The sequence below is a fragment of the Aotus nancymaae genome, unplaced genomic scaffold (genome assembly GCF_030222135.1).
Source record: "Aotus nancymaae isolate 86718 unplaced genomic scaffold, 86718_ANA_hifiasm-v0.15.2.pri h1tg000040l, whole genome shotgun sequence".
Lineage (NCBI taxonomy): Eukaryota > Metazoa > Chordata > Mammalia > Primates > Aotidae > Aotus > Aotus nancymaae.
In genome coordinates, this window is record NW_026988454.1 from 105,023,685 (window position 1) to 105,037,144 (window position 13,460).

Below are 13,460 nucleotides of genomic sequence, written 5' to 3' on the forward strand. Positions count from 1 at the left end.
TTTAAAAGAAAGATAATGGAGGTCTAAAAAACATTATCCAGAACTGTTCAAAGAAAATCCTATTAAATGACTTCGTTAAGATTCTATGAATAATTGTCAATGAAGACAGTTTTTAAAACAAATCTATAAAAACTGTAAGGCTTTTTATAACATGTTATTTTAAAAACCTGAGCTTTTCAATACAGCTAGAGACATGAACTGAATTGTGATCTCCTAAAATTCATCTGTTGAAGCCCTAACTCCAAATCCAACTGTAAGTGGAGATAGGGCCTCTCAAGGGATAATTAAGGTTAAACAAGACCATATGAGTGGGGCCCTAATCCAGTAAGACTAGCATATTTATAAGGAAAATGAAGAAACACCAGGGATGCACATGTACAGAGAAAAGGCCATGTGAGCACAAAGTGAGAAGGCAGCCACCTGTAAGCCAAGGAGGCAGGCCTTGGGAGAAACCAAATCTGTCAGTGCTTTGTGATCTTGGACTTCCAGCCACCTGAAGTGTGAGGAAATAAACTTCTGTTTTTTAAACCAAGCAGTCTGTGATATTTTATTATGGCAACCCTTGCAAACTAATGTAAAACATAATAAAGTACCTGGTAAATATTCTTTCTTCTATAATTTACTTTTAGGAGGGAGTAAATCAAGAAATAAACAGTAAAAATGTTCTTCATACCACAGTGTCAAGGCATAGAAGGGGCAAGAAATCATATTTCCAAATAAAATGTTATTAGCTGGCACTATTAAAGAGAAATAAGGAGTAGGATTGGGAACATAAGCACTGTGGATAGGTTTTTTGAAAAGTTGTTCAGGTTTACAGTGATTACTGTCTATCTAAAAACGTTCTATAGGCTGGGTACAATGACTCAGGCTCACATGTGTAATCCCAATGCTTTAGAATGCCAAGGCAGGAGAATGACTTGAGCCCAACAGTTTGAGACCAGCCTGGGCAACATAGTGAGACCCCATCTCTACAAAAAATTTTTAAAAAAAAATTACCCAGGCATAATGGCATGCACCTGTGGCCCTAGTTACTGGGAAGGATGAAGTGGGAGGATCACTTGAGCCCAAATGTCCAGGCTGCAGTGAGCCGGGATTGCACCACTGCAATCCAGCCCAGCCTGAGCCACAGAGGAAGACCATGTCTCAAAAATGAACCCCAATGTTTATAAAAGTTTCTGCATAACATAATAGAAAAGATTTTAAATGTTTTCATTTTATTTGTTCACGGTATCTCCCAGTGCTCAAAACATTATATGTGTGTGTATATATATATGGAAATGTATAGATACATATACATTACTACAAAAATATAACTCTGAAAGCAATTTCAGTCTTATGATTACTACTGGCAGTATACCTACAAAGGAAAACATTCCTTTACCAATCTTTTGCATTAGATTAACATGCAAGTTTCTTTTTATTTAAACTGAATTGTCAACACATTCATCTTTTTAGAATTTTCAACTACATTGCAGGGAGCATATTTAAAAAAAAAAACAGACCTTTTCATTTTCAAACCAAATTAAAATATCAGTTACCACTCTGATTTTTTTCAAATTTACCTTGTCTGGATCCATCTTTCCTTTGATAAATTCTTGCTTCCAGAACTGCAATGCCTGTTCCAAAGTTAAACCAATGCCCTTCAGAAATAGGCCATACTGCATTCGGCCTCCATGACGAAGATGGTGATTTTCCCGCAAGGCTTTATGTAACTGGCGCATGCATGGTGGGAAGGATTTGGTAGAAAGCTACAAGAAAAAAACAGTTTTAAGTTATGTGGAAGACTTATTAGGTCCCCAGTAATATTTGTTATGGTTGCAAACTCAATTTAATTGGAACAAAAAACAAATGCCATAAGAAAGTATCACTTTATTACTGTGGTTACAGATGACTTATCTGTATCAGATGTTCCTTAACTTTTTTTATTGGTTACAAGTTAATGTAATATTTTAGATACTTTGGGTTAAATAATATACTATTAAAATTTTACCTGTTTCTTTTATAAATTTAATTAAACTATTTTTTGAAGTTACCTATAAACGCCCATACAGTTTAAAAGAAATAATGCAAAGAGATAGCAAATACCTAAATTCCCCCCAAAGATAAAATCATGTAAAACTACAGTAGATTATCACAAACAGGATACTGACATTGATAAAATCCACTAGTCTTTTTTTTTTACTTTTTTTTTTTTAATCCACTAGTCTTATTCAGGTTTCCTCGGTTGTACTCATGCACTTATTTCTGTATTAACTTTCATGCAATTTTGTCACATGTAGGATCATACATCCTCCCCCACAGTCAAGATGCAGAACAGTTCTGTCACCACAAGGTTCCCTCATTTTCCTTGTATAACCACCCCCATCTATCCTTTGCACCCTGTTCCCCCTCCCCCAGTTCCGTAATCCTTGGCAACCACTGATCTGTTCTCCATCTCTATAATTTTGTCATTTCAAGAGTATTTAATAGAATTATATAATATGTATTGTTTCGAGATTGTCATTTTTAACTCAGCAGAATTCCCTCAAGATTCATCTAAGTTGTATATAAGCTCATTTCTTTATTACTGAGTAGTTTTCCATGATATGAATGTATCATAATGTATTTAACTATTCACTCATTGAAGAACACTTGGGTTGTTTCCAGTTTGGGCTATTTCAAATGAAGCTATTATGAGCATTCTTGAAGAGGTTTTTATGTGAACGTAAGATTTCATTTCCCTGAGATAAAAGTACAATTGCCAAATAGCAGATGAACTTTGAAGGTAACTCAAATATGAAGTAGAACACAAAAACAAGACACATTGTTCTCATAAGGAAAATTCAAATAAATGTGTTAAAGAAATCAAGTTAAAAGGAACAAAGTGTAGGTCTTTCCCTTAGTGTCAAAAATGAAATATCACTGCCCATTTTACTTTTTCACTTATGGTTTCAATTGCATTTTCTACAACTTCCTTAAATATCCTCCTCCCAAGACTTAAATTCTCACTCCTTCACATATGCCTTAGCAAGTTCACTTCATCTTTAAGAAAGGGCAGGTCTCACTTTGCTTGACTTTGCTGCTCCCTCTAGTGACCATCCAGTTTTTCACTCTTTCACAGTAACAACTTCTGAATTTTTCCAGCCCCAGTCTAGTTCATTCAGACCTATATCCTTCCTTAGTAGAACTAACTAGAAAGTCTTTCAGCTCATTTTCATGTGACCATTTTTATTCCTTCATATTAATATCTGACTTTTTTCCCTAAACATTGTTCCAATCCATACAATCAACATTCAACATCCTTAGTATGAACATGCAAGGTTTTCTCAGTAGCTAACTCCTTTTGTTTTGAGATGGACTCTCAAAATGTATTATAATATATTATTATATTACTCTGTTGCCCAGGCTGGAGTGCAACAGCATCATCTCAGCTCACTGTAACCGCTACCTCTCAGGTTCAAGCAATTCTCCTGCCTCAGCCTCCCAAGTAGCTGGGATTACAGGTGCCTGCAAAAATGCCCAGCTAATTTTTATATTTTTAGTAAAGACAGGGTTTCATCATGTTGGCCAGGCTGGTCTCAAACTCCTGACCTCAGGTGATCCTCCTGCCTCGGCCTCCCAAAGTGCTGGATTACAGCACCTGGCTGATAACTACTTTTCAATTATACAAAACTGAACAAATATTTATTAAGTGTTTTGGAAAATAAGAAGGTAAGACATAATTTTCCCCTTTAATTCAGTTAATGAAAAAGACACAACAATTATCATGTTCACTAGTTTGTAAGTTAACACAGGAAATAAAATGATAAAATGAGGCCTCTAACAAGGGCAAAACATGAGCACCACAGAAGTACTGTGACAGGAAGACTGGGAAAGCCCACTGTATTATTACTACACCAAAATGAGTCCCCGGCTCCAGTCCGCTGGGTTATTCACTATCCCGTGACCATGCAGTCATGCTCTGTAGCTTCTCATCTTTCTCACTCTGCTAGCCGTACCTGGTGCACCCTTCCCATCCACATGCCATCCAGCCAAAGCCAAGTCATCATTCAAGACCCAACTCAATTTCTATTTCTTTTGGCACATTCCTTAATTTTTATTCATTCAATCAATAAATATTTATTGAACACTTACTGTGTGTACAGCCATGGGGAACCAGCAGTGAACAAAGAAGTAAAAAACCCTGTCCTCCACAGGGAGGGTAGCATCACACACTGAGGTCTGTGGCGGGGGACTAGGGGAGGGACAGTGGGGGGCAGGGATAACATGGGGATAATGCCAGATATAGGTGACGGGGATGGAGGCAGCAAATCACATTGCCATATATGTACCTATGCAACTATCCTGCGTGTTCTTCACATGTACCCTAGAACCTAAAGTGCAATTTTATATATATATATATATATATATATATATATATATATATATATATATATATATATATAACCATGTCCTCAAAGAGCTTACATTCTAATTGGAGGAGGTGAACAATGAATACAGACATTAAAAAGATAACATCTGATGCCAAAGCACTGGAAATGACATAGAGGAATGAAATCAAGCGTGATTAGGAGAGAGATACTTCAATTTGGGTGGCCAGGGAAGCTTTTTCGAGGAGATGGCATTTAAACTAAGACATATATTTTAAGTTGGATTCCAGTGAAATGAAGATCCTGAGAAGGAACGAAAGTGGTGTGCTAAAAGATAGCATGAGGTCCATGTGGCCAGAGCAAGTGAGTGAGCCAGAATGGAGCAGAAGACAAAATAGAAATGATGAGCACATATGGCTTCAGAAGCCATAAAATGAGTTTGGATTTTAGTCTATATATGATGAAAACCCACAAGACGTTTCTGACTGGAAGACTGATATGATCCACTGAACAAAGAGAACTCTGGCTGTTAGGTAGTGAAAAGACTACATAAGAGTAAGAACGGAAGCAAGAGGGATACTTAAGAGATGTGGGCAGTAGTCCAAATAATAAAAATTTTAAAAAAGATAGCGTCTGGCTACATACAGATGGAAAAATGATTATGACGAATGAGCAAACAGAAGAATCGTAAGTCCAGGATAGGGGATGAATTATCAACTTGGATTTTGCAGAGGCCAATAACAAGAATACCACCAGTACACAAGACCATTAGCTGGATGTTCAAATTATCAATGAATACAGGTGTCGGGGGAGGGGTGGAGTAGCAACAAAGGAGATATCAGATGATATAATAAGATCACAAGGGCTTCAAACAAGTGAGAGCTATAACAATGGAAGGCAGAGAAATGTGGATCAAGAAAGGTACTCACTGCACACATATGTACGAACTCATGGAGAAAGGTGTCTCTACTTGAAAGGGCCACAGGGGAAATAGCATTGAGAAAGCCAGATTTTTTTAGAAGAAAAATCTAAAACAAAACATTTGGAGAAGAGTTGCAAATATCAAAGGACATGCAAAAGGACATGCAAATTGTTGTTAAGATCAAACAATTTACATACAGAGTTAGGAGGCAGTCCAAAAAAAGACACATCTGTATTACTTACCACAGGGTCTCAGGCACAGACCGATGATAGGATCATCATCATAGCACTTAACATTAAATTGATCATTTATTATTGACTACGTTGTCCCTCTCCCTCATGTAAGGTCCATGAAGGTAGGAATATTTTCTGTTTTCCTCATTTCTGTATCCATAGCACAATGGCTGGTACGTAACTGATAGGCTCAATGTATATTCATTAAATGAATTAATATTTCTATGAACTCCAACGGCATCCAACCAAATTCACATTTGCTTGTGAATGGGGAAACATCTAGCTAGAAGTAGGAACAGAATTAACCTCCAACAACTCGCATTATATAATCACAAATAACGAGTGGAAGTGAGAAGAGGGACTATTAGAAATAAGTGTTTAATAAAAAATTAAAAGATGGGACATCTTTGAGAACAAATTTCAAATCAACAAATAAACTGTGTAAAGTGGGCAACCCTTTTATTATTTCTAGACATATTAACTGCAAGTACTTTTTAATCATTTTTCAAACGGAAGATGACCTATTCATTCTGATCCAAATTCATGGTCTCTCTCTACTAGTCTTATTACAGTTCCTGCTTCCAAGCATTAAAATCCCGGTGTATTTTTAATTTATTTTGAATAATTTGGTAGTTGTCTAACCTAAGATTATTTATGGCTGGCTTATTTTCCCTTTTGTGTATGGAGTGCAGATTCTGTTATGCATTTAAGAGAAATTCTACAAGAATGGCAAAGAATTCTACAAAGAATGGCAAATTCTACAAGAATGACAAATTCTACAAGAATGGCAAAGTTCCATATACTATGGAACCACAAAGTGAAATGATGCTAAAATAAGTCATCTATTAATCTCATAGTCTACACTAGACGATGAATTGTCTTCTCCCCCTGAAATTCATACATCAAGGTCCTGACCTCTAGTAGCTCCAAATGTAACTATATTTAGAGATGGGGCCTTTAAAGAAGTCATTAAGATTAAAGGAAGCTATGGGGATGGGGCCTGGTCCCAGGTACCCAGTGTCCTTACAAGAAGAAGAGACACCACGGATGCATGCAAGCAGTGGGAAAACCACAGGAGAACACAAGGCAGCAGCAATGTGAGAGATAAGAAAGGCCCTGGAAGAAATCAAACCTACTGTTACCTTGATCTTGGATTTTGAGCCTCTACACGGTGAGAAAATAAATTTCCGTTGTCATGACAGGCCTAACAAACTAATACACTTAGTGTTTTCCATGTCTCCTTTATTAAATATATAAAGTATTTAAATGTAAACACAAAGCCCATTTAGCTGTTTTTTAAAATTCCTGTTTGGAATAATTGATTAAATTCTGTTTTTATAAAAGTACAGATAATTTTCTGGTTAAATGATTTTCCTATCATGTTTTTTTTAAATCATATGTATAGTACATGGGATTTTCTTTAAAATTAATCAGCCAGCAGTGAAATAACATTCTCTCCGTCTCCTCACCCAAAAGTCTTCCATTTCAGAAAATCTATGTTCCCTCCATTGACAAAGTTCTAAGTTTAAAAGAATGTGCTACTTACCGAATCAATCTGATCTAAAGAAATCTTCCCAACATTTCCCTGGGTACTGTAATCTTGGCCAGTGTAGGAATGACTTTAAAAAAAAAAAAAAAAAAAAGTTAAGACACAGTCATAAAATACTTTTTATCCCTTCAAAGGAATTTTTTTTTAATTCTGAAAATGATTAAAATAAGAAGAAGAAGGTATTTTACATATAAACCTTAACAGAAACATAGCCAAGTGTTTTAAATGTATTTAATAAAATTACTTTAAATAATTTACCCCAAAATAATATAAAAATACAGTGACAGTCTGAACATCCTGACTCCTGTTCTAGAGCACCACTTCGATTCCTCAGAAGCATAATCCAAGTTGTTTTTAAAGTTCAAACCTCTACAATTTATCCTTTATTACTAGCATGACAATACAGCAAAAAAGCAGCTGGAACTTAAATTAGGAACCATCACTTAAAAGTAGTTGGTGAGCAAGTTACTTAATTATGTACTTTTTGTATGCCAGGTTCCTTACTGTCTAATGCAGGTAATAATGCCTGCTTTGCAGTATTGACAAGAGGTCTGAATTGTAATAATTTTTGTTAAAGAGCCTGACATAATCAGTGTTTATTAAAATAAATAATATCTGAATAGCACTTTACAGTGTGCAAAGAATCTTCTATAGCCTCTAATTAGATCCTCACGACTGCTCTGAGAGAGTGTTTCTATATAACATCTGATGAATGAGAAAATGGAGGCTTGGAGGAGTTAGAAACTTGTTAGGATCAGAAAGCAAGTCAGCAGTGCAGTGGGAACTCAAACCTTTTGATTCCTAATTCCCCGTTTCCTCACTGTACCATATCATCCTCTTCCCTATAATAAATTTCCTACAGGATTATCTTCAAATTAGGAAATATAACTTGGTATACAGTACCTCAAGCCACCCACCTCTGTCATGCTTCACCTCCTTGACACAACAAGACCCATGCCCAACTCTAAGAACATAGACTCAGGTGCATGAGGGTGTGACACAGCAAAAAACAGCCGCTAGGTCAGATAGAGACCCACAATCAAACCAAGGCTTCTACAAATCACAATTAAAGAGAAATCCTGGAGTAAAATGTCATTATGATCATAAAGAATTCCACCTGGGCAGCAGAGTAAGACTCTGTCTCTACAAATAATAAAACTAAAAAAAAATCTGGGCATGGTGGCATGCCTGTAGTCCTAGCTACTCTGAAGGCTGAGGTGAGAGGACTGCTTGAACCAGGGAGATCAAGGCTGCAGTAAGCCATGATCATGCCTGGATACCTGAGCCTGGGCTACAGAGCGAGACTCTGTCAAAAAAAAAAAAAAAAAAAAAAAATCCAGACACTACTTTCTATCTGCTCAGTTACAGATTCTTCCTGCTGAACCACATATATGCTCAAGATGCTCTGTAGACAAGCTGTTGTTTCCATAATCAATTTTACTGATTAAACAATGAGTATGGATTATGAAGCAAAACCACAGTATAGCTGGCTCACACGTGTAATGCCAGCACTTTGGGAGGCTGAGGCAGGCAGATGGCTTGAGCCCAGGAGTTTGAGACTAGCGTAAGCAACATGGCAAAACCTTGTCTCTACAAAAAATATAAAAATTGGCCAGGCATGGTGGTGTGTGCCTATAGTCCCAGCTACTCAGGAGGCTGAAGTAGTAGGATGGCTTGAGCCCAGCAGGTGTAGGATACAGTGAGCTGAGATTGTGCCTCACCATGGGTGACAGAATGAGACCCTGTATGGGGAAAAAAAAAGGTACAGATTTTCCCTCCCTGCAAGTCCTACTTCCACAGGCTACAGGGACCTGAGAATTACTCTGAGAGCAGAATGAGTAGAATGATACTGATGGAGACCAGAAGATGCCACCCCCAAAATATGAAGGATTATTGAGCAAAGGCAATTTAAGAAGAAGCAGATTCAGGAAAGCTCTCTGCGCTCCATATTCCTAAAAGCAAAACAGATTTACAAAGACAAAAGGCATCCTGCCAACCTTCTACCAATGAGAACCAAGGTTAATCAATGAAGGTAACTTCAGATTCTTATTATGTGGAGATGATACCAGAGAAATCTATATGAACAAGCTTTATTAACTGGTCTTTATCTGCTATTTATTTGCCTTCTCACAAGTTGCTGCCACCAGAGACTCAAAGTCCTTTTCCTTTGCCATGTGATCTGTGGTTTGAATATTTGTCCCTTCCAAAACTCATGTTGAAATTTAATCCCCAATGTGGCAGTATTGAGAGGTGGAGCCTTTAAGAAGTGATTGGATCATGAGGACTCTGCCTTCATGAATGGATTAATCCATAACGGATTAATGGATAAAGCATTAATAGATTAATGGGGTGCCATGGGAGGGAAACTTGTGGCTTTACAAAATGAGGTAGAGAGACTTTTTTAAGCTGGCATGTTAACACACTTAGCCCCCTCGCCATGTGATATACCACCTCAAGACTCTTCAGAGTCCCTACCAGCAAGAAAGCTCTCACCAGATGCACCCTCTCGACCTTGGACTTCCCATCCTCCATAACTGTAAGAAATAAATTTCTTTCTTTTATAAATTACCCCATTTCAGATATTCTGTTATAAGCAGAGAAAACTGATACAAAATGTTAATGAACTTTGTTTTTCTCCTATTAATCTGTCTTTTGTTACATGGGTCCATTGCAACCTATAGGAGTTGAAGAAAAAATTCTTCTTCTTCCCCTAAAAGACCATATTCTAAAACACATCTCCTCTTGTATTATTTTCCCTTGCCTTGTATTATCTTTCCCTTGAGTAACACATTTCTGACAATGTGTTATTGGATTCTATGCATTCCATTAACTGCAGCAGCACTATGGCATATAAAACCTATGCAAAGTTAAACTGATAGCTGCCATTTAACTTTCATGTTTTAGACTTTAGTACACAGCATAACCATAGAGTTGTTTCAGTGGAATCTCAGGAATAAAAACATTATTTCATTTTCCAACATGTCTTACAGTAGAGTGAAGAGGCAGCATGGGGAATTGGGAACGGTAGAAGGCTAGGAGTATGAAGACCCATTCTTGGTTTCCGTTTTTTAAATACCACTTCTGCAAACTGGGACAAGTCACTTAACCATTTTGATTTGCACCATCCTTATTTGTAAAACGGCACTAATAATTCCAGCCCTGCCTAATTAACAGAAATACTGGGGAAATCAAATGAAATAATGTATCCAAAGTGGTAATTAAATCAGTAAAGCATACTCCAGTATACAGAGCAATTCAGTCTTGACCAGTTAAGTACAGAAATAACAGGATTGTAAGGGAGACAGCATGATCCTGTAGAGGAGCCATCACCCAGATGGGAAGTACTAGGCCATGCCATTGACCCTTATAAGCCTCAGCCTCTTAGTCTATCAGCTAAAGTGGTGACTACAATGATCTAACAGGATTATACACATCAAATAGACAAATATGAAAGGCCTTTATAAATGGTAAAATGATGTACAAACAGAATTACAGTTATTGAGTAAATGAAGCCAAATAATTACTATGCCACAAGGAAGTTGTTCTCAGCCCAGATTAATGCATACTATATTAAGTACAAAGAGAAGACATAGAAACAAGACATAAACATTTGCCTGAATGACAGTATAAAGTGCTTGTTCTTCTACACCTCCCTAGAATATACAAAAGAGCTAAGTTTCAAGGAAAAAAGTAAAAAGGCAAGAGAATGCTAGCAATGATGAATGCAAAGACTTTATTGGTATAAATGCCTACAGAGAGAATATAAGTAAACTTAAAGTGTGTAGACATGAAACTTCTAAAAATATTTATGACCGGGCCTAGTGGCTCATGCCTCTCTATTCCCAGCACTTTCGGAAGCCAAGGCAGGAGGATTGCTTGAGCCCAGGAGTTAGAGATCAGCCTTTGCAACACAGCAAGACATGATCTCTACAAAAAAAACAAAACAAACAAAAAAAAATTAGCTGGGTGTGGTGGCACACATCTGTAGTCTTAGCTACTCAGGAGGCTGAGGTGGGAGGATTGTTAAGCCTAGGAGTTTGAGGTTGCAGTGATTTCTGATCACATCACTGCACTGCAGCCTGGATGAGGGAGTGAGACCCTGTCTCACAAATAAAAAAATAAACTATAAAAAAAGACATATATATATAATTAATAGAAAGAAGGCCACCAGCCCAGTGTGGGCAAGTATGGAGGCCATAGGGGTGGGGATGAATATGACAGAAATGAGTATGTTAAGTATCAGAATTAGGAATGGCATTTCTCCACTACTCATCTGTACTCAGAAAGGCTTACTTATGTCTGCATTAGAGGAGATGACAATAAACATCACAGTTACTTAACACATATTTGAACTAGTTATGGACAGATATGGCTGGGGGCAGGGAGACTGTTAGATACAACACAAAAAAGGCAGATCATGAGAAGCCTTATATTCCATGCTCTGTGGGCAGTGATAAATGATGAAAAGATCTGAAGCAAGAACTGACATAATCAAGTTTACACTTGAGAAACAAAGCAGTGTGGGGAAATGATTAAAAAGGCGTGGAACCGACTATGGAGAACTAACTGGAAGAAAACTGTAGGCAATGTTATATCCAGGTGAGGGAAGATGAGAACGAGTAAAGTAGTGGTAATGGATAAAGAAAGGAAGGCAATAGATGGGTTCAGGAAATTTTCTGGAAAAGAATGGATACACTTTGATGAAGTAGGTGGAAAAGTCAGAATAACAGATCAGTTTCTAGCCTTAGTGAAACTGAGTGCTTCCAAGACAGGATTTCACTTTCTACATGATAAAAACTAGCCTAAAAAATCAAACTGCAATTCAGGAACAAACTTTCACATTTTTCTTCACTCGTCATCACATGTTTCCAGGTAATTTTTTTTCCTCATAATAATGAAACATTGATAGAAGCTCAAAAATCAAGGTAGAAGAAAAACAAATAATGTTGTCATAAAATAATAAAAACCCTTAAAAACAATTCACACTGGCTCATGAAACTGAGCCTTTGGCTTCTACTTCAAAGTGCCAAGAGAGGGTTCTAAAGGAGAGTCCTAACAGGTAGCCAGGAAAAGAGAAGCACCCTTTTCCCACATTCAGAGCTCAGTGCCAGCGTTCTATCACACTACTGCGAAACAAATGAAGCTGCTACATTAATGAATTGTCAAAATATATTCTTATTTTCATGATTTGAAAAAGATCACTTTTATGAGGGAACATGTCTTATGCTTATTACATTGGGAAAACACAGAAATAGTCATTTTTAACAGTAAAAACAATTTCTAAATGCTTCGACATCTATAAACACATGCAAACCCAGCAGAAAATAGTTTTCTGTCCATTTAAAATAATCACAGCCCTATTTTGAGAAATACTCACTGTCACCAACATGGTTTTTATAATGAGAGATTCAGTAAGCATAAAAGCTTTTCTATTCCTGTTTCATAAAAGAATAAAGATGTAACACGAATAACATTTTTTTCAATATAGAAGACCAAAGAACATTTTAGTAGGTCACAAAATTCAAATTATGTCATTAATGACTATTTTGCCAAATATAAAGAGCAATGTTTGATTAACTAATCAGAGAATCTTTAAAAATCTGAATTTAGTTTCCTTAATTCTCAGCCACTAATTTTTCACAAGTTTAAAAGAAAAAAGACAAGACAAACTATGCATCCATTTTTTTCAACCATAAATATGTGTGATAAAGGATAAGGAATTGCAGTGATTTACTTACATTCCTGATGCATAATTTATTTGCTACAGTATCGGGTGAAAGGCCATTAAGGGTGAAATACCAGTTTTCTCAAGTTATAGAAAAGTAGTGAAAACAATAAAGATGTGGTTCAGTTGAGTATTCAATTACATTTGAAAAATATCTGAAGACACTGGGTTGTAAAAGGATATAGTGCACTTTTGCCAAAATGTAACAATTACCGCACTGTACCAGCAAAATAAACACCTTCACTACCGAAACAGAACCATATAGATGCATAAAACCCAGGACAAACTATTTTTTTTAATATCACTGGATTGTCAGATTCTCCCTCTATAAGACTCTTTTTTTCCACATCCCAGTTGTTGTCCTTATCTGAATGTAACAGATTCTAATCATTAAAACAAGCAAACAAACAAAAAAAACCACACACACACACACTTTCAAGAGTCCCTGTACAACCCCTCTTTCTCTCAGCATACACTTATTAAGCACCTCTGTGACCAAGGAAGGGTCCAAGCAGTGAAGGATCCAAACATAATCCAAGGAGGATAATGTGATGAGTGCCACAACAATGCTCAAAACAATTGTTCCTCAGGCCCGCAGAGAAGAGGTCTCTTCTAAATGAAGGGTGAGAGGAGACGGTATGCAATGTGGAGCATTAAAGATTTTTTGAGCAATAAAATGACA

The 13,460-nt window shown here is 36.8% G+C and overlaps 1 protein-coding gene across 4 annotated transcripts in view; it reads right to left on the reverse strand.

Annotated features, from left to right (window-relative positions):
* PRIM2 (DNA primase subunit 2) overlaps positions 1 to 13,460 on the reverse strand; it is a 462,179-nt gene that overhangs the window by 102,562 nt on the left and 346,157 nt on the right. For all 4 annotated transcript variants that reach the window (XM_064360945.1, XM_012441560.2, XM_012441561.2 and 1 more), the window contains exons 9-10: positions 7,051 to 7,123; positions 1,563 to 1,748 (exon numbers count right to left, since the gene is read on the reverse strand). In XM_064360945.1, coding sequence (XP_064217015.1) covers positions 1,563 to 1,748; positions 7,051 to 7,123 — 259 coding nt within the window. The remainder of the gene's footprint in view (positions 1 to 1,562; positions 1,749 to 7,050; positions 7,124 to 13,460) is intronic.